This window comes from Sphaeramia orbicularis, chromosome 3 (assembly GCF_902148855.1).
Source record: "Sphaeramia orbicularis chromosome 3, fSphaOr1.1, whole genome shotgun sequence".
Lineage (NCBI taxonomy): Eukaryota > Metazoa > Chordata > Actinopteri > Kurtiformes > Apogonidae > Sphaeramia > Sphaeramia orbicularis.
In genome coordinates this window covers 15,954,554-15,974,529 of record NC_043959.1, presented here as the reverse complement: position 1 = coordinate 15,974,529, position 19,976 = coordinate 15,954,554, and the positions used below count along the sequence as shown (strand labels likewise).

The window sequence follows — 19,976 nt, the reverse complement described above, 5'->3', positions numbered from 1 at the left end:
TGGTCCCATCGGTCGGTCCCATCGGTGCTGGTTGGTCTGGTTGGTCCTATCGGTGCTGGTCGGTCTGGTTGGTCCTATCGGTGCTGGTCGGTCTGATTGGTCCTATTGGTGCTGGTCGGTCTGGTTGGTCCCATCAGTCGGTCTGGTCTGGTTGGACCTATCGGTGCTGGTTGGTCTGGTTGGTCCTATTGGTGCTGGTTGGTCTGGTTGGTCCTATTGGTACTGGTCGGTCTGGTTGGTCCCATTGGTCGGTCTGGTCTGGTTGGACCTATCGGTGCTGGTCGGTCTGGTTGGTCCTATCGGTGCTGGTCGGTCTGGTTGGTCACATCGGTCAGTCTGGTCTGGTTGAACCTATTGGTTGGTCCCATTGGTGCTGGTCGGTCTGGTTGGTCCCATCGGTCGGTCTGGCCTGGTTGGACCTATCGGTTGGTCCCATCGGTGCTGGTCGGTCTGGTTGGTCACATCGGTCAGTCTGGTCTGGTTGAACCTATTGGTTGGTCCCATCGGTGCTGGTCGGTCTGGTTGGTCCCATCGGTCGGTCTGGCCTGGTTGGACCTATCGGTTGGTCCCATCGGTGCTGGTCGGTCTGGTTGGTCCCATCGGTCGGTCTGGCCTGGTTGGACCTATCGGTTGGTCCCATCGGTGCTGGTCGGTCTGGTTGGTCCCATCGGTCGGTCTGGCCTGGTTGGACCTATCGGTTGGTCCCATCGGTGCTGGTTGGTCTGGTTGGTTCCATCGGTACTGGTCGGTCTGGTTGGTCTCATCAGTGCTGGTTGGTCTGGTTGGTCCTGTCAGTTCTGGTAGGTCCCATTGGTGCTGGTTGGTGCTATCAGTGCCAGTCAGTCTGGTCAGTTCTTTTGGCTCTGGTCAGTCCTATTGGTGCTGGTTGTTCTGGTTGGTCCCATTGGTCGGTCCCATCGGTGCTGGTCGGTCTGGTTGGTCCTATCGGTGCTGGTTGGTCCCATCGGTGCTGGTTGGTCTGGTTGGTCCCATTGGTCGGTCCCATCGGTGCTGGTCGGTCTGGTTGGTCCTATCGGTGCTGGTTGGTCCCATCGGTGCTGGTTGGTCTGGTTGGTCCCATCGGTGCTGGTTGGTCTGGTTGGTCCTATCGGTTCTGGCCGGTCCCATCGGTACTGCTTGGTCCTATCAGTACCGGTCAGTCTGGTCAGTTCTATAGGTTCTGGTCAGTCCTATCAGTGCTGGTTGTTCCCATTGGTGCTGGTTGGTCTGGTCGGTCCTATCAGTTCTGGTCAGTCCCATTGGTACCGGTCAGTCCTATCGGTTGTGGTCGGTTCCATCGGTTCTGGTTGGTCCTATCGGTTGTGGTCGGTTCCATCGGTTCTGGTTGGTCCTATCGGTTGTGGTCGGTTCCATCGGTTCTATCGGTTCTGGTTGGTTCCGTCAGTGAATGTGCAGGATGATGCTGCAGTTTTCAGTCGTCACGGAAACGCTCTGACTCTCGTTCCCACATTAATCTCCGAAGGCTTTAACAGATGGAGGTCAGGTGATCATGGAGGAGGGAAGTGGCGCCGTGTCCTCATATTGATCCGATTTGATCCGATCCGGTTCACGATGCAATGTGTAGTCAGACCCGGTGGCAGCGGTTTTGGATTAGACTTTGAATAACCCCACAGTTACGCAAGACTCACACAAATGTCCAGAAATAGAATTAATCCTCAGACGTGCATTTGTCTATGACAGGACTTTAATTACATGATTAATACTGTATTTACTGATGTTGTTGATCACAGCTTCGAGATGTTAACGAACTTCACCTCTGATCCGTGATCTGAGGAACACGGACCCGTATTGAAGCTCAAACACCAACATGTGATCGATTTAATGATGAATGAACGTCATTGATCCTAAATTGAGGCTGTTTCGTTGTTTGGACTCTGATCGGTTCCTTTAGTTCCAGAGGAGGAAGAACACCTCAGTCATGCATGAAGCGGGTCTTCTAGTTCTGGTCCTGGTTTTGAATTTAGAGACCAGGTCCTGGAGGTGCTGGTCTCATATTGGACCCGACCGAGGTTCTACTGGGTCTCAGTCACTTCCTGTTGGCTCATTATCAAAGGAACGATCAGGAAGCAACCAGAAAACTGGAGAACATTAGGAAAGACTCAGTGGTTGAATGTTGATTCTGCTGGTTCTGCTGGTTTATATTAATTATTATTATTAGTTTATGTTGGCTCATCTTGGTTTATTATTGGTGACATCAGTTTATTTTGGTTTTAATTTGTCCCTGTTTTCTTCCAGTGGTTGGTTTATTTACAGTTCCTGTTTGGTTCTTTTATAGTTCGTATTTGATTAGTTTGGATTCATGGTATGTGTTGGTTGTTCTGGTTTGGGTTCCACTGGTTGTAATTCTACTGGTTTGGTTCCACTGGTTGTAATTCTACTGGTTCTGGTTCCACTGGTTGTAATTCTACTGGTTCTGGTTCCACTGGTTCTAATTCTACTGGTTTGGTTCCACTGGTTCTAATTCTACTGGTTTGGGTTCCACTGGTTCTAATTCTACTGATTCCACTGGTTCTAATTCTTATGGTTCTAATTCTACCCGTTCTGGTTCCACTGGTTCTAATTCTACTGGTTCTAATTCTACTGGTTTGGGTTCCACTAGTTCTGATTCCACTAGTTCTAATTCTACAGGTTCTGGTTCCACTGGTTCTAATTCTACTGGTTCTGATTCCACTGGTTATGGTTCCACTGGTTCTAATTCTTCTGGTTCTGGTTCCACTGGTTCTGGTTTCACTGGTTTGGTTCCACTGGTTTGTGTTGCTCTACTGTGTGTGATGGTAAACAGATGCTTTAACCTCTGAGGTGCCACTGAGCGCGCTCCGTCCGTCCTTCACAACACACGGAACATGTCAGACACACAACGTTGGCATCTTGCTCCTGCTGTCGTGTTCTCTGCAGTTCTACGATGTAACCCCCCCACCCCACCCCCCGCCGCATCCCATAATGCCTCTGGGCGTGAGCAGCAGACCGCTGAGCTCAGCAGATTATTGAGGAGGGGCGTCGACAGACAGGACGGAGCCTCGGAGCATCTGGAACAGGAAAGAACAGCTGATCAATGGGATCAATAAATGGGACAGAACTGAAGGTCCGGACTGTTCAGATCCACCTGAAACATCTGAGTCACATCCAGGTTCTAAAGCTGTGGAACACATGGAGACGGATGAGGAGGAAAGAAGGAAAACTGGGATTTAGTAGGGTAAACTGACAATAAAGTCAAACAAAAACCAAAACAGAACGAACTAAAGAATGGATGGAGACAAGCAGGGCCAGGTGGACCAGACCAGGCGAGACCAGACCAGGTGGCCCACACCAGGCCAGACCAGACCAGGTGGACCAGACCAGGACAGGACAGGCACAGACCAGACCAGGTGAACCAGACCAGACCAGACCAGACCAGGACAGGTACAGACCAGACCAGGACAGGCACAGACCAGACCAGGTGAACCAGACCAGGACAGGTACAGACCAGACCAGCTGGACCAGACCAGACCAGACCAGGACAGGCATGGACCAGACCAGGACAGGCACAGACCAGCACAGTTCTGTCTTGCTGTTTTCAGCCTGGTGTCAGAGCCAGTTCCTGCACCAGTTCCACTGGGAACCGAAGTGCTCCCTGTGAATGGCCCATGTTCATACCATTAGTCTTCGACAGAGGGCGCTGCTTCGCCACAAAAAAAAAGGGAGATGTTGTATTTCTACTGTTTTGTCCCTCGACACTGACTGTAGAAGTAGTAGGACTGATGCATGATGGGAAAGGTTGTAGAAAAAAAAAAACACTGAAAAGTCAGACCACTAGGGGCAGTAGTGTACCTGATCAGTCAGACCACTGGGGGGCAGTAGTGTACCTGATCAGTCAGACCACTGGGGGGCAGTAGTGTACCTGATCAGTCAGACCGAGGGGTTTCAAGTGCACAGGTTATGTTTATTTAATTCAACACAGAACATTATAACTCACGTTTTCTTGGTTTGTTTATTTTTTCACCTCTGACCCAGACTGACCTGGTGACGGTTCACTTAGGAAAAACAAGTTTTATTTGGTGCTGTCGGGAACCAAATTTTCACTTCCCGAACACTTTGATTTTTGGTGTGAACATGTTGGCTGGTTCCAGATTAGGGGTGGGAACCAGCACAAGTAATCTTATCTGTGGGTCTGAGAAGAGCTTCTGTGGTTCCATTAGTGGTTCCATCTGTGGTTCCATCAGTGGCAGAGGTCGTGTTAACCGAAAATATTCCGTCATTGATGGATTTTTTTTTTTTTGAAGATGACGGAAAATTCTGAAGGTCACCCATCATTTAGACTGTTTAAAAGGCTGAAGGTAATCTACCAAAGAAAGGTTCCACACAACACTGAACAAAGCCTGGACCAGGATCACTGGTCTGTCCATAACAGCATCCTACCTGTATAGAATCCTACATCGCCTGTATAGAACCCTACAGCGCCTATTTAGAACCCTACAGCACCTGTTTAGAACCCTACGGCGCCTGTTTAGAACCCTACAGTGCCTGTCTTGAACCCTACGGCACCTGTTTAGAACCCTACAGTGCCTGTCTTGAACCCTACGGCACCTGTTTAGAACCCTACAGCGCCTGTTTAGAACCCTACAGTGCCTGTTTAGAACCCTACGGCGCCTGTTTAGAACCCTACAGTGCCTGTCTAGAACCCTATGGTGCCTGTTTAGAACCCTACGGCGCCTGTTTAGAACCCTGCAGCTCCACCGTTCTCCTCTTCGCTGAATATTACACGGGTTCTTCTGTCACGTGACTCCCCGCTGGTCCACCTGTAGTACCCCTACTGTCCACTTGGTGTCAGTGTACATATTAAGCACTCATTGTGAGTCTTGTCTCTTGTTTAACTGACTTTAGCTAAAATCATTTACTACTTTGCTAGCGCAGAATGTCAGACAGCTGAGGTTCCTTAGTTCCTTTCAAAAGTCCAGTAAATATGATGGAACTGATAAACACAGTGAAAAAAGAGGGACTGCACTGGTGGACGATGAAGGACAAGTAATAATAGCTAGAAAAGCACTCAGAGAGCATAGACCTCCGGCAAGGCAGATCAGTGCCCCCCCGATCACCACCAAAATTTAATCATTTGTTCCTTGTGCCAGTGTCAACATTTCCTGAAATTTTCATCAAAATCCGTCCATAACTTTTTGAGTTATCTTGCACACAGACAGACAGACAAACCAACGCTGGCAAAAACATAACCTCCTTGGCGGTGGTAATAGTACACCAATTCTAATGGCATTTGTCGTGTTATATGTACTCATTTTCTACATTTTTTTGTGTTCTTTAACGCTATTTGATGGCGTGTGAATTTACGCCCAGATCTCTGGTTCACAGAACCCTAACCCTAACCCTCAGTACGTGGTATGTGATGCAGTGTGAACATACACGTGGAACACTTACAATGCTACAGAACACACACCAGTTAAAAGTGCTGTGTATGTTTATGTGAGTCATGAGATCAAGTTGGTTTTCATCAGAAACTACAGTCACTGCATCAGTCAGATGGTTTGGATATTAAATATGAAATTTGTCTCATTATCACTAAAAAAATACATTTGAAATGACAGATAATAAAAATGTTTAGCACAGCCTCTAATCAGTGGTTCTGTCTGTGGTTCTATTTGTGGTTCTGTCTGTGGTTCTACTTGTGGTTCTGTTTGTGGTTCTGTCAGCGGTTCAGTCAGTGGTTCTGTCTGTGGTTCTATTTGTGGTTCTGTCTGTGGTTCTGTCAGCGGTTCTGTCTCTGTGCTTCTGTCTGTGGTTCTGTTTGTGGTCCTGTCTGTGGTTCCATCAGTGGTTCTGTCGGCATCAGAACGTGTTGGAGGATTCCTGTGGTGGCTGCAGACTTCCCATCATGCACTGGGGCAGCGTGAGCGTGGGTATAGATTTGACTGAACTCCCACTCAGAGTTCGACAGGAGTTCATGGTGATTCTGTGCAGTTTTATGTGGTTCTATGTGGTTCTGTTTGGTTCTATCTGTGGTTCTCTGTCTAGTTCAGTGTGATTCTGTGCAGTTGTATGTGGTTCTGTATGGTTCTGTTTGGTTCTATCTGTGGTTCTCTGGCTGGTTCAGTGTGTTTCTGTGCAGTTTTATTCATTCTACATGGTTCTTTTTGGTTCTATGTGCGGTTCTCTGTCTGGTTCAGTGTGATTCTGTGCAGTTTTATTCATTCTACATGGTTCTTTTTGGTTCTATGTGCGGTTCTCTGTCTGGTTCAGTGTGGTTCTGTGCACTTGTATGTGGTTCTGTATGGTTCTGTTTGGTTTTATCTGTGGTTCTCTGTCTGGTTCAGTGTGATTCTGTGCAGTTGTATGTGGTTCTATATGGTTCTGTGTTCTGTTCATTTCTGTGTGTTTTTCCCAGTCTCTCCGTCCTTCTCTGGTTCTGTGTGGTTCTCTGTGTGGTTCTACTGGGTTCTGCATCCCCTTGTCATCATCTCCTGGTGGTGTGTGGTGCGCTGGCCCCTCCCCCCCCTCCCTCTGAAATGCTGCATTGCGTCTCCTCGCCTCAGACTGGGTCAGTGTAACAGACGGAGAAGCGTCGCCATGGCAACAGCCAATAGAACTCACCGTGGCTGACAGATGTTCTTTATTTTCTGTGATTGTGTTTGAGAAGAATGAGTTCTTGGATTAAAGTCGTTGTCAGAAACATGGTGGCACGAAACGAGGTCAAAAAACCGATGGGCAGAGCTCGTCACTTGTCAATCATCAAACACCGCTCACAGTTTCAGCTTCAGGATGATGGTGTACGGTTCTTCCTCCCGTCATATGTTTCACTAAATAAAGAAACCGAGACTGAAATGTTCTCATGATGAACGTATCGACGGTTGTCTGATTTTCTACTTCAGGGTGTGTCAAAGGCGGTTCTTTTACACCTGTTGAATCTGTTCTTCTGGATCTAATTGTATCTGTTCTTTAGGTTCCACTCATTTCTGTTCTTTAGGTTCTACTTGTTTCTGATCTTTAGGCTCTACTTGTTTCTGTTCTTCTGGTTTTACTCCTATCTGTTCTTCTGGTTCTCCTTGTTTCTGTTCTTCTGGTTCTCTTTGTATCTGTTCTTCTGGTTCTACTCCTATCTGTTCTTCTGGTTCTCCTTGTATCTGTTCTTCTGGTTCTCCTTGTATCTGTTCTTCGGGTTCTCCTCGTATCTGTTCTTCTGGTTCTGCTCTTATCTGTTCTTCTGGTTCTACTCATATCTGTTCTTCTGGTTCTCCTTGTATCTGTTCTTCTGGTTCTACTCATATCTGTTCTTCTGGTTCTCCTTGTATCTGTTCTTTTGGTTCTTGTATCTGTTCTTCTGGTTCTACTCCGATCTGTTCTTCTGGTTCTACTCCTATCTGTTCTTCTGGTTCTCCTTGTATCTGTTCTTCTGGTTCTACTCATATCTGTTCTTCTGGTTCTCCTTGCATCTGTTCTTTTGGTTCTTGTATCTGTTCTTCTGGTTCTACTCCGATCTGTTCTTCTGGTTCTACTCCTATCTGTTCTTCTGGTTCTCCTTGTATCTGTTCTTCTGGTTCTATTCATATCTGTTCTTATTTATACTCGTATCTGTTGTCCTGGTTCTATGTGTTTGTGGGTTCTTGCTGATGTTGTGTTTGTGTTCTGCATGTGTTTAGGTCAGCGGACTCTGCGGTACCACAGTGATGTTCTGGAAACGGTGGTTCTGGTGAATCCGTCAGAGGAAACCACAGCTTCAGAGGTGAGTCTCCGACCGGGTCGGTCCTGCTTGAGGACTGGGTCGGTTCTGGTGGAGGACCGGGTTTAGATCTGCAGATTCACCACCTGCAGTCACATGGACCAGAAACTGAACCTGGGTCAGGGTTCTACAGATGTTCTGATGCTCTGACATCCAACACTCACACATAGTTTTATCAACACTGATGGTTTTTGTTACCATGACAACGTAAAGCTAACTCTGTCTGTTCCCATGGTCTGGTTCTGTCCATGGTTCTTCTGGTCCATATGTAAACAGTGGATCCAGAGTCACAGCATTCTGTCAGAACCTGAAACATTAAATGTGTGGGTTTGACGGATCAGGAACCAATTCAGCTGTTGTTTCAATTTTAAATGTTGTGGAAACAGGTTCTTCATCAATATCAGGAACACAATGGGTTTGTGTTCAAACCTATGACTGGCATAATTACAGAACCGTCATTAGAACCGTACCATCCATATCTAGAAGTGAAGATAAAGGAACATCCAAACCTCAGATCTGAGATGTGTTTTTGATAACTGATCATTGAATGGATGTGTTATTGATAACCGTGGCGTGGTTGTTGGTTTATTGACAGATCTCATCTCTGATCACTGACTTTTCTGGGAACAAACTGCTGATCCTGACTGGACCGAGTTCAGACCAGGGGGGAGACGTCCTGCTGCCAAGTGGACCCTTCACTTGGACGCACTTCTGTGACATCATCACCAGTCCTCAGGTAAGATGCTGCACCGAGTCTGAGGACCGGGTTGGTGAACCGAGTCTGTGAACCAGGTCTGTGGACCAGGTCTGTTTTTCCCTTTTCAATGTCTGATTGATGATTATATATGATGTCTGTTGATGATTATATAAATTTCTACTTATTAGTAAAATAAACTAAGGCAACAAACAAATGTGGATTTTTGCTAAGGTCTGACGCATGCTAAGCTAACTTTAGCAGTTGTTAACTCATTAACTTTGTTAACCATGTTATCATATAATAAGATGATGAGTTCAATCCCTTAAAAGTTTTCATTGCCATTTAACTCTAAATAAAATGTAATAATCACATAAAATGTATTAACTTATTAACTAACTAAATAATTATTAATTGATTAATTAATTATTCAATATATCATTTATCATCGGTTCCCTGTACTTCCATGTTTTTGTTTTTAAGTTTTTAATAAGGACGTGGTCTTAGTTCTGTTACGTATAACATCCCTCTTCACCTCCTCCTCCGTTTTACTTCCACTCTACTCTTTGTGGTTTTCCTTCCAGGTGACTGACGTCCTGTCCAGAGGCTCATCGCATCCCCCCCGGCTCACCATCTCCTGTCAGGGTGACGGGGGCTGGAGCTCCCTGGGCCAAAGCCAGGAGCAGCAGCATCTCAAGAGCCTTCTGGACTATCGCCTGAACCCTGACCCTCAGCTCCCCGACATGGACGGAGTCACTGAGTTCACCGAGTATGTCTCCGAGACCGTAGATGTTCCCTCGCCGTTCGACCTACTGGAGCCTCCAACCTCCGGCGGCTTCCTGAAGCTGTCCAAACCCTGCTGCTACATCTTCCCTGGAGGCAGAGGAGACTCGGCTCTGTTCGCCGTCAACGGCTTCAACATCCTGGTGGACGGAGGCTCTGACCGTAAATCCTGTTTCTGGAAGCTGGTCCGTCACCTGGACAGGATTGATTCGGTGCTGCTGACTCACATCGGTGCAGATAACCTGCCCGGTATCAACGGTCTGTTCCAAAGGAAGATCGCAGAGCAGGAGGAAGAACGGAACCAAGGATCCGGCTCGAGCAGCAACGGAGAATGGATGAAGAACCTGATCTCTCCTGAACTTGGCATTGTGTTTTTCAATGTCCCAGAGAAGCTCCGGATGCCCGAGTCCACACTGAAAGTGAAGCGAAGCATTGAAGAAGCGTCGCTGACGCTGCAATACCTCAACAAGCTTGGCATTACACCCGAACCTCTCCACAGGGTTGTCAGCAACACCATCGAACCCATCACGTTGTTCCACAAACTCGGAGTGGGGAAGTTGGACATGTACATCCTGAATCCAGTCAAAGAAAGCAAAGAGATGCAGTTTTTGATGCAGAAATGGGCTGGAAACAGTAAAGCCAAGACTGGGATCATGATGGCCAACGGAAAAGAAGGAGAAATATCTGTCCCATATCTGACCTCGGTCACTGCCCTCATCGTTTGGATCCCTCATCGACCCACAGAAAAGATTGTCCGGGTTCTCTTCCCTGGAAATGCTCCGCAGAATAAAATCTTTGAGGGTCTGGAGAAACTGAAGCACTTGGACTTCCTTCGATACCCGGTGGCGACTCAAAAAGACCTTTTATCTGGAGCCCCGCCTCCAATTATCAAGCAGACCAAGATGAGATCAAGAACCGACAGCAAAGAGAGTCTAAAATCTTCACCCAAGCCTCACTCGAAAACATCGAAGAAAGAAGGCGGTGGACAGGAGGACGAGACCAAGGGCGAACTTATGAAAGAAAAAGCAGAGAAGAAGGAAGAGAAGAAACTGAAAAGCGAAAGTCTGAAAGCAAACAAACAGAAGAAGAACAGTGAGGTGGCTCCGGCAACAGAGAAGAAGAAGAAGATATCCAAAGAAAAAACTGCCAAGCAGGAAAAATCATCCAAGATGGAGGAGAAAAAAGACAAAGAGAAGAAAGAAGTGAAGAAGGAAAAAGCAAAGAAAGATGAAAACATACGAAAAGAAGAGAAAAAAGAAACTAAAGCCAAGGAAGAAAAGAAGAAGGATCCAAACAAACCAGAGCTCAGAAAAATCACTAAACCCGACTTGAAGCCTCTCACTCCTGAAGTGAGGAAGACTCTGCACAAGGCCAAGACCCAGGCCAAACCCAAGGCTGACAAGAACAAAGCCAAGGAGGAGGCAGAGAAGAAGAAACCCACCCCAAAGAACATTCCAGAGGAGGTGGCAGCTGCCGCTTTGGCAGATCGTTCCATTGTTTCCTCTCCTGAAGACCTCACCGAGGACTTCGAGGCCCTGAAACAAGAGGAGTCCAAACAGAAGAATGAAGCGATCCAGAATGACGTCCTGTCAACCCAAACGGTCCATGATGACACTGAGGAGAAGGTCCAGGCCCTGCCCACTGAGGTGAAACCTGCCTCCCCAAAATCTCCAGAGAAACCTCAAAGTCCACTAAGACCCGCTGAAATTAAGGATGTAAGCAATGTGTTCGACAAAAAGTATGAGGAGGAAAAAATGGAGAAATATGACAAATACCCGGTTAAAGATCGATCGAAAAAGAGTGACAGCTCAGAGGAGGAGGGTGACGTCATCGAGAAAGCTGAGCTAGAAGGAACCGAAGACGACGAAGTTCTCAAATACAAACCAGAGGAGGCCAAAAAAGAAAAACATGGAAAGGAATGGGATGCCAAACCGGCCGAGCACAAACTTCCTGATCCAACAGCCGCTGCGGCTGCCTCGGCTTCGGAGCAGTTCTCCTACATCCAAGATGAGACTATCCCTGGGTACTCCGAGACTGAACAGACCATCTCAGATGAAGAGATCCACGAGGACACTGAAGACCGGATCCCACAGCTCAGGTACAATAACAGTTATTGATGATATAAACAGTCTAACCTGATCTGTTTGATTAGATCACAGCTGTAATCTGATTAGCATCAATCAGATTAACACACCTGGATTTGTCCTCAATACTTCCATGTCTTTGTGCATAGATACCTGTTAATCCTATTTATTTTATTTTACATCTGCACGTGTAAAAAAAAAGAAAAAAATCAGAAAAGAGAAGTGACATCAAACAGCTGAGCTGAAGACAATAACAGGAAGTTGGATTCTGTCATAATAAACTGTCTAAATGGTCATAGTTTTATCAGTTAAACAGATAAGGTAATCTTAGCGGAAATATAATTTTGTGGTTTTGTGTTTTTGTGTTGAAGGTACGACGTGGGCTCCTATGACGTCTCTGTTCCCGATGTCCCTGGAACCTTCGACTCCATGCATGGAATTAAAGAGATGAAGAGCTCTGCTGTATCCGATGTCCCAGATGTTAAACCTAAAACCTTCTCTGGAGCTCCTGAGCCGGAGCTGGCGCCTTACCCAGCCATTATTGCAGCTCCACTTGCAGAGGAGGAGCACATCTCCTCAGCAACATCCATCACCGAATATGACAAACTGTCCTCGTTTGCCACGTCTGCCGCTGAGGACCAGTCCATCACCTCGGTGACAGCGCCTCAAACTGAGGATGCTGGAAGGAATTCACTGTTACTGGATGCTGTCAACAACCTCCCGTCCAAAGCAGAGGTGGCTCTTGGGAAGGACTACCTCCACTCTGCTGGGACAATCTCACCCACATCTTCCCTGGAGGACGACAAATGCTTCAAATCCCCCTCCTCCGATGAGTTTCAGCCCAACATTCCTGAGATGGAAGCTGATGCAAAGACCAAATCCATTCATGAAGAAGATGACGAGGAGGAGGAGGATGATGAAACTCCAAATGTTGACATTCCTTTGGGGAAACTCCAAGAGGGCTATGAACACGCAACGTCCATGATGCTTCAGGAGAAAGAGAAGTCTCCCCCAGCGGCTGTTTTACCTCTTTCGTTCCCCCCGACACAGACCTTCAGAGAAAATCAGGGTTTGTTCAGCTCTGACTTTAAACCCGGTGCTGAGCTGAAGCCCATGTCACCTCCTCTATCCTCCTCCCCAGGGTTGGACTCCCACTCCAGGCAGGAGAGCGAGGATAGATGCCTGAGTCCAGATGACAGCACCATGAAATTGGCCTCGCCCACTCAGTCTGTACCGACCAGCAGCGGATATTCGCCAACTGAAGACAAGGCAAGTAAGACAGACCTGAAGGCCGAAAAGTCTGTCACAATCTCTGACAACACCTCTTTCATTGGGCTGCAGGGTGAACCCACCACCTTCGAAGCATCTGAAGAATCAGATGAAGATGAAGATGATGAGGATGACGACTACAGCAAAAAGGATCTGCAGCCCACTGTGAAGGCTAAGCTGATGGAGGCTAAAGAAGGCTGCTTCCTGGACGATGACTTCCGCTTTGAGGTGAAATCTTCAAAGACAGAAACTGTGAAGAACTCTGATAAGGCACAAGAAGAGAAACCAAAACCACAGATAGTCACCTCTGATGAAGATGAAAAAGATGACGAATTCCCAGACGTCAAAGGGATAAAAGAAAGTAAAGTAGGCTTTCAACCCGATGAGAAAACAGATGTTGCTTTTAAAGAACCTGAGAAGAGCGTTCACTTCAGTCTCTACAACTACCCAGAGAAAGAAACCAAACAAAGAGGCTCAGAAAGATATATCAGACAGGACACGCCTTACGTTCACGGAAAAACATTTTCTTACAGCGACTTTTACGACAGTAAAGCAAGCTCCGTGGATTCATATGACTCTTTTCGGCAGGAGTCTGTAGAGAAGTCAGAGAAGGATGTTGGAAAAGGTGAAGTAGATTCACAGAAATATGAGCCATTGTCAACAGTAACATCCTCTGAGAAGCTGCCACAAAAGGACTTGTACGAAAAGGAGTCCTCCGCATCGTCATGGCTCAACTCAAAGAGCACTGCTGCTTCTTTTTCACCTCCATTTGAGAAAGAAGTCAAAGAAAAGGAGACTTCAGATGTTTTTGGAGGATGTCGCTTCCCTTCAGTTGCTGACCGACCTGAAGCGTCATCAACGTCACTGTCGTCAGAAAAAGATCCTTCAAAAGTCGAAACAGAAAGTACAAAGTCCATCACATACGGTGAGAAAGGAGCCTGTCTGGAGGTTGATATGCGAAAGCTGACAGCCAGGGATGAAGAGGACTATGATGATGATGAAGTTGTTGATGAAGATGATGAGGAAGATGAAGAAGAAGAAGAGGAGGAGGAGGAGGAGGAGGAAGTTGCTGTTGATTCAGATACAGAGAAAGGAGTTAAAGAGAAATCAGAGAAGGATAAAAGTCCGATTACTGAGATGTTTGGCTCTAATCGACCTGAGTTTATGATTTCTATGGCAGGGTACGGATACAACAGTCAGGGCAAACCAAGTCCAACAGAAACCAGCGTGAGTCCATCTGCAAAACCTGAAAACAAAACCCCCACCGATGTTAGTGTAAAACCAGGAGCATCAGGATTCTCTGGGTTTTCCTCTGGGTTTGAATACTCACATGGAGGAGACAAAGACCTGTTTCCACCTAGTGCACATGAACAAAAAGAAGATTTCACTGTTAAATCAAAAGAGGATTTGTTCACACTGAAATCAACCCAGGAAACGTACCTGGAGAGTGACCGATCGGATCCAGAGTTTGACAAACAAAAGACTCCAGATCTTCTGAGTAAGAGCTCCCTGGACACCAGTTTCCAATATTCCACCACCGTTGCTCCAGCCTATTCCTCCTCCTCAGCGTACAGCTACTCCTCCTCCACTTCTGGATCACTGTCCACCAGCCGTCAGTTCGGTGAGGAGCTGGAGACGCCAGCCTCTGCCGAGCCTCTGTTTGAGTACTCCTTTAAGGATGAGCACTCCTCTGTCACAGACTCACCATTCTCCAGCTCTGGTGGTGTAAAAGATGACTACCTGGAGGTGTCGGAGAAACAAATCACTGCTACGACCACGGCCGAGTCCAGCTCCAGTTTAGCCCGATTCTCACCTCTGAGCCCCTTCGAGGAGGTCAAAACCTTCCCTCCACTTTCAACCACTGCTTTGTCTGAACATAAGGACCATACAACCATGTTAGGTGGAGCTGTGGACAAAGGCCCACAGGCTGAATGCTTTTACAAACCTGATTGGTCTGAAGGATCCAAACTGGACTCGGCTGGTGGATTTGGACTCTACTCTCACCAAACTGAACTCTCCAAAGACAAAGAGGCAGCTAGTGCTGCTCTGTTTGGTGTCACTTCATCGCCACGTCCAGAAGTAGAAGGCAAACATTACTTTGAGGAGACAGACAGCAGCGAAGAGGAGGATGAGGAGGCCTATATGCGTGAGATGACTCATAAATCCCCATCGGGCAGTGGTCAAAGTGGCAACCTGTTATTCTCTGCTCCTCCAGCTGAGAAGCCCCTCCCAGATGTTCTTCGCTCTTATGTGCCATCACCTCTACAACAGAGCAAGCCTGACACCACCAATGGGCCCACAGAGGTCACCACAAGGTCACCGTTGCCTGCTGGAGCAGTAGCCACTGCTGGTGGTGCAACACCAACTCCAACCAAAGCCGAGCCCAAAGAGGAAGGAGCATCTTACCGGAGCACCTACGAGTGGGAGCTGCCGAAGCCTCAGATTGGGATGGTTCCAGGTGACTCACCTCCTCATTATCGACATGACGATGAGTTTGAAGAGGAGTGTGAGATGGAGCCAGAACATCCCGCCCGTCCACTGTCACTATCTTCAACAGATCAGCCACTCCGGTCGCCGTTTTACACCGAAGGGGGGGAAAGGGATGATGAGGACAGTGACGACCAGGATCTGGCTGATGAAGTCCCGATGGGAGCTGCCTCCTCCTACACCAGCCGCTCCTCTCCTGGATATTCGTCGTCAGAGCAGCGGCAGCGCAAAGATGACCTTTCACCCTCCTTTATTAACCCTTGCATGAGACAGCTGTCTAGTGATGAAGAGGAGGAGGAGCAGGGACGCAGGAGTGACCAATCACAGGAAGGAGATGAGCATGACCTATCAGTGAAAAGACGAGCCCACAAACAGCCTCGGCAGTCGCATAGCGGTTCCCTGAACCAGACCGGAGGTCTATCCGCAGGCCTGGGACTCGCCACGGAGGACACCCCACCCACCTCTGTCAGCGAGTCCTTAGCTTCACAGTCTGACTCTGATCTGCCTCCAGGCACCGAGGACTATCCATCTGCCACTGGCGAAGGCAACATGGACTCAGACGAGGATGCAGAGTACATGCCAGTTGATAAATTATCTGCAGGTCACTCCGGTTCAAGAAGAAGCCAGGATCCTCCTCCGGTGCTGCCCATGGATCCATATCCTCATCCTCCTCACCCAGACGTGTGCATGGTGGATCCAGACTCTGTGGATAATGGTTCCATCAAAAAGGAAACAAAACCTAAAGGGTTGAAGAAGAACTCGGGGAAAACTAAATCAGCTTCCCCTGCTCGGCGTAAGAGGTCTCCGATGCCAGTCAAACAGACACCATCTCCTCGCAGTGCCTCACTGAAGAAGAAGGACACTGATAAAAGCTCTCGGATGTCTCGTCTGTCAGATGGACAGGGCTCCAAAGATGACGACCACTCCAGGTCCAGCTACAACCCTGGAAAAGGGCTGAGCAATGGAGTCAAGAGCAGCTCTGGTAAGTAGAGTTCACCAGAGCTCCGGTCTGATTCAGTAGATCTATATTTTACTCACTGAGGAACTGCTAAAAAGGCATGAACAGGAATTGTTGAGTTTCTTGACATGAGCACAGAGTTCTTCTTTGAGCAGTAACTGACAGCGTGGTCCTCTTTCAGGTTCACAGAAGTCCAGTTCTGCAGCTGCTGGTCTTCCTATTTATGTAGACTTGGCCTACATCCCGAACCACTGCAGTGCCAAGAACGTTGACCAGGAGTTTTTCAAGCGTGTTCGATCGGCATACTACGTGGTGAGTGGAAATGATGCGGCAAGTGGTGAACCATGTCGAGGAGTCCTGGACGCCCTGCTAGAGGGGAAGGCCCAGTGGGGATCGAACCTCCAGGTAACGAATCCACCCCTGACCCTAAACCTATCACACCAGGTTAATTGTAAATACTGTTAAAGACTGAACAGTTTATATGATCAGATTCTCATATCTTTGTGCACGTCTGTGGTCACAAGGTTTTCCTGTGAACACCTTTAGGTCTGGATTTCAATGGTGCACAAAGTGGTTTAATAGTAGTCCTACTTTCCACTCTGACGCTAGACTACGTCCACAGTTGTGTTGTCATATGTGATGTTTGACATGTGTATGTTTCATGTCAGTAGGATGATGTTTTTCATTTAAAGCTGACTTCCTGTTGCCAGAAGGTGGCGCCAGGACTGTAACTCATTTACACATAGATGTTTTTAGTCCTGGTATCTGATGAAGCTTAAGACGTTCTGTTCACATTAGACCAGTGGTTCTTAACCTGGGTTTGATCGAACCCTAGGGGTTCGGTGAGTCAGTCTCAGGGGTTCGGCGGAGGTCAAGACACACACTTGACTCATTAGTCGGGTGTGTGTGTCGGGCTAGGTCCATGTATGTAAACAAATGGCTTCGGAGACTCTTTCTCTGATTGACATCCAATATACGTGGTGTATTGTTGTTGCATGTAGCACTACAACATATCTGGAAGTGTTTATAATCTCTTCCACTCATCTGACGATGAATTATTTGAGTATTTTCCACATCGTTGTTATGACTTTTGCTACTTCCTGTTAACCACGGAGGCAGCCATGTGTAGCGTTTGTTTACATTTTTTGGTCACCGCACTGGTCAGTTACAATCATGTGATGACCGACGCACCGTCGCGGATGGAGAAATTGTATTACGCTAAAGCCGTCTGTCACACTGATTTGCAGTAAATATTCATTATTATTGTAGCCTGATGGAAATTAGGTGATGGGTGTGTGTTAAAATGTTAAAAATGATAAATAGCATAAATACAATAAGTTCATTATTGAAATACATAAGGTTAAAAATTAAAACCATTTCAGTGTGGTAGTATTAAAAAAGGTCATGTCTTTGTGAAAAGGTATGTAATGTGTTGTGAGTTCATGCACTGTATTGGTTTTGTTCTTTGAACACAGTGATGTTAATGCACGGTTCATTTTGTGCACCAGTAAAACATATACCTGTGTCTTGAATTTGAAAAAAATCATATTTTATTTTTTAATAAAGAAGGGTTCGGTGAATGCGCATATGAAACTGGTGGGGTTCAGTACCTCCAACAAGGTTAAGAACCACTGCATTAGACAGTGAAGTGTCCACGGGTTAAATAGAAACATCCAAAGGCAACAGGTGACAAAAACTCTGAATTTTCAGAGTTCATTAAAGCTGCATCTGACTTTCATCACAAATTTTTCTTCAAATCTGTAAAACCCCAGTGGTCCTCCTTATCATGAATCTGTTAACCTTTCCGTGTTAATGCACCTGAATCAATTCCCTCATGGTGAACAACTTTGAAGATTACTCCATCACAAGCATCTGTTTGTTTACAAACCAAACCCAAACCAAACCCAAACCACTCAGGCCTTTTCGGAATTCCACGCAACTGCAGCAGCGAAAAGCAAGGAAGCTGTTTCTGTGTTTGTTGCTGCGTCCATACTGCGATTGTGTGGAATTCCCATTCCCACAATGCACTTTGCAACAAAACTTCCGAAAAGGCCCGGGTGACATATCGGTTTGGTATATAAACAAATAGACGCTTGTGATGGAGTACACTTTGAAGTTGTTCACTGTGAGGGAAGTGATTGAGATGCGTAATCACAGAAAGACGAACAGATTAGTGCTAAGGAGGACCACTCGGGTTGGACACATCTGAAGAAAAATTTGTGATGAAAGTCATACGCAGCTTTAAATTTAATTAATATGATGAATAAGTTCAACGGGGGCTGAAACATGCATGTTCATACCAAAATGGTGGACGTTCTGTTGAGTTAAAGGAACCACATCTGGAACGTTCAGGTCAAACCCATGAAATTAAATGTGTTTCCCACTTGGGGCACTTGAAAAGTTTTGGGAGTTTTCGTTCATGTTTGATGAAAACGATCCCATGTTGCCTCTTGGTGAAACCTCTGACTTCCTGTCGGCCTCTGCTCATCTCCCAGGTGACGCTGATCCCGACCCACGACACCGAGGTGACCCGAGACTGGTACCAGCAGAGCCACGAGCGGCAGCAGGAGCTCAACGTCATGGTCCTGGCCTCCAGCAGCACTGTCGTCATGCAGGACGAGTCTTTTCCTGCCTGCAAGATCGAGTTCTGATGGAGCGTCGGGTTCTGTCCGGTCCGTGGTACATCCGGTTGAGTCCCGTCTGTAGCCTGGTGTTCACATCTGGGTTGGCTTCGTAAAGCCCACGCAGATCTGGGTATCGGACCGTTTTCTACATTTTTATTTATTTATAATCTGGTCGTTGTCCTGTTTTCTGTTGTAACTCGGAGACAGCGGCGTCCAACACCATGAGCCCGTTCAAAAACCACTGGTCGAATATGAACAAATGAGGCGCAGTAAACCAGGTCGCTCTTCGTCTAATTGACCCTTCGTTAAGACATTGACAGATATTCGCAGAAAAACAGTCGTTCTAAATGGAGAATGGTTTGATTTACATTCACCAATGTTGTGCTCAAACCATAAATGAAAAAATCGACAAATATCTCAGTGAAACGTTGACAAAAAGGACTAGAATATGCACTGTAGTGGTAGCTTGATTGTTCAAACTCATTAGCTAGCTAACCTCATCTAGCTGTTAGCAATTAACATGATGAACATTAATATTAAGAATGTTTCAAATCAGAAATATGGGTTTAAAGATAGAAACATTATTTGTTAAGAGCTGTTTGCTAATCTAGCTCACGTTATATTAGTTAGCTAATCTAAACAAAGGAGCTTTTATTGATCAAATTAGCACTAAACTGTGAATGTAACTGGTCTATTTACATATTATAGTCCTTTCTGTCTCATGTTTGATTTACTGAGCTGTTATTTAAGAAATGTGATCAATAAAAACTACCTTTGCTCTGAGGTAAGCTAGTTAGCTGATGCTATCTTGCTAAACACATGGATATTAACAGATCGTTGAATATTAACTTTAACTTATACAGTAAGTTAAAGGTATATAGGTTAGTAGTACTGCAGATAGTACTTATATACCACAGTATTTCAAATAAACGATACCAGTAACAATGATTTCATGACAGACGTGGTTTTGTTTGCTAGTAGCTAAGTAGCTAACATAGGTGCAAATGGAGTTTTTATTCATAGAATTAACACTATATTGTGAAAATAAATTTAAGATGCATATTGTGGTCCTTTGTAAGTACTTCTCTGTGATATTAAGGACTATTCTTATTAATTATTATTATGAATATTTCATTATGTTATTTCCTTTGTAATATCTGTATCTGATGAATCATTTGGTTAATTTTCATCCCATCGCAGGTTCTTATGTCATCATATTAATGCACGATTTATATCCAGTAACAAACGTCCACATTCTGAGTTTGTGCGAAATGAGGAACAGGTTTTGGATCAAATCTGCTGCATCTGCAACCGCACACCGTTTGGACACAATCTCAAATCACGGACGTTGAGC

At 46.2% G+C, this 19,976-nt stretch overlaps 1 protein-coding gene across 2 annotated transcripts in view; it reads left to right on the top strand.

The window, feature by feature from the left end:
• Nucleotides 1-19,405, top strand: part of map1aa (microtubule-associated protein 1Aa) — a 28,090-nt gene extending 8,685 nt beyond the window's left edge. For both annotated transcript variants that reach the window (XM_030121767.1, XM_030121778.1), the window contains 6 exons: nt 7,644-7,726; nt 8,319-8,459; nt 9,002-11,298; nt 11,656-16,022; nt 16,180-16,403; nt 18,494-19,405. In XM_030121767.1, coding sequence (XP_029977627.1) covers nt 7,644-7,726; nt 8,319-8,459; nt 9,002-11,298; nt 11,656-16,022; nt 16,180-16,403; nt 18,494-18,649 — 7,268 coding nt within the window. In that variant the 3' untranslated portion in view covers nt 18,650-19,405. The remainder of the gene's footprint in view (nt 1-7,643; nt 7,727-8,318; nt 8,460-9,001; nt 11,299-11,655; nt 16,023-16,179; nt 16,404-18,493) is intronic.
• The last annotated feature ends 571 nt before the right edge of the window (nt 19,406-19,976 follow it).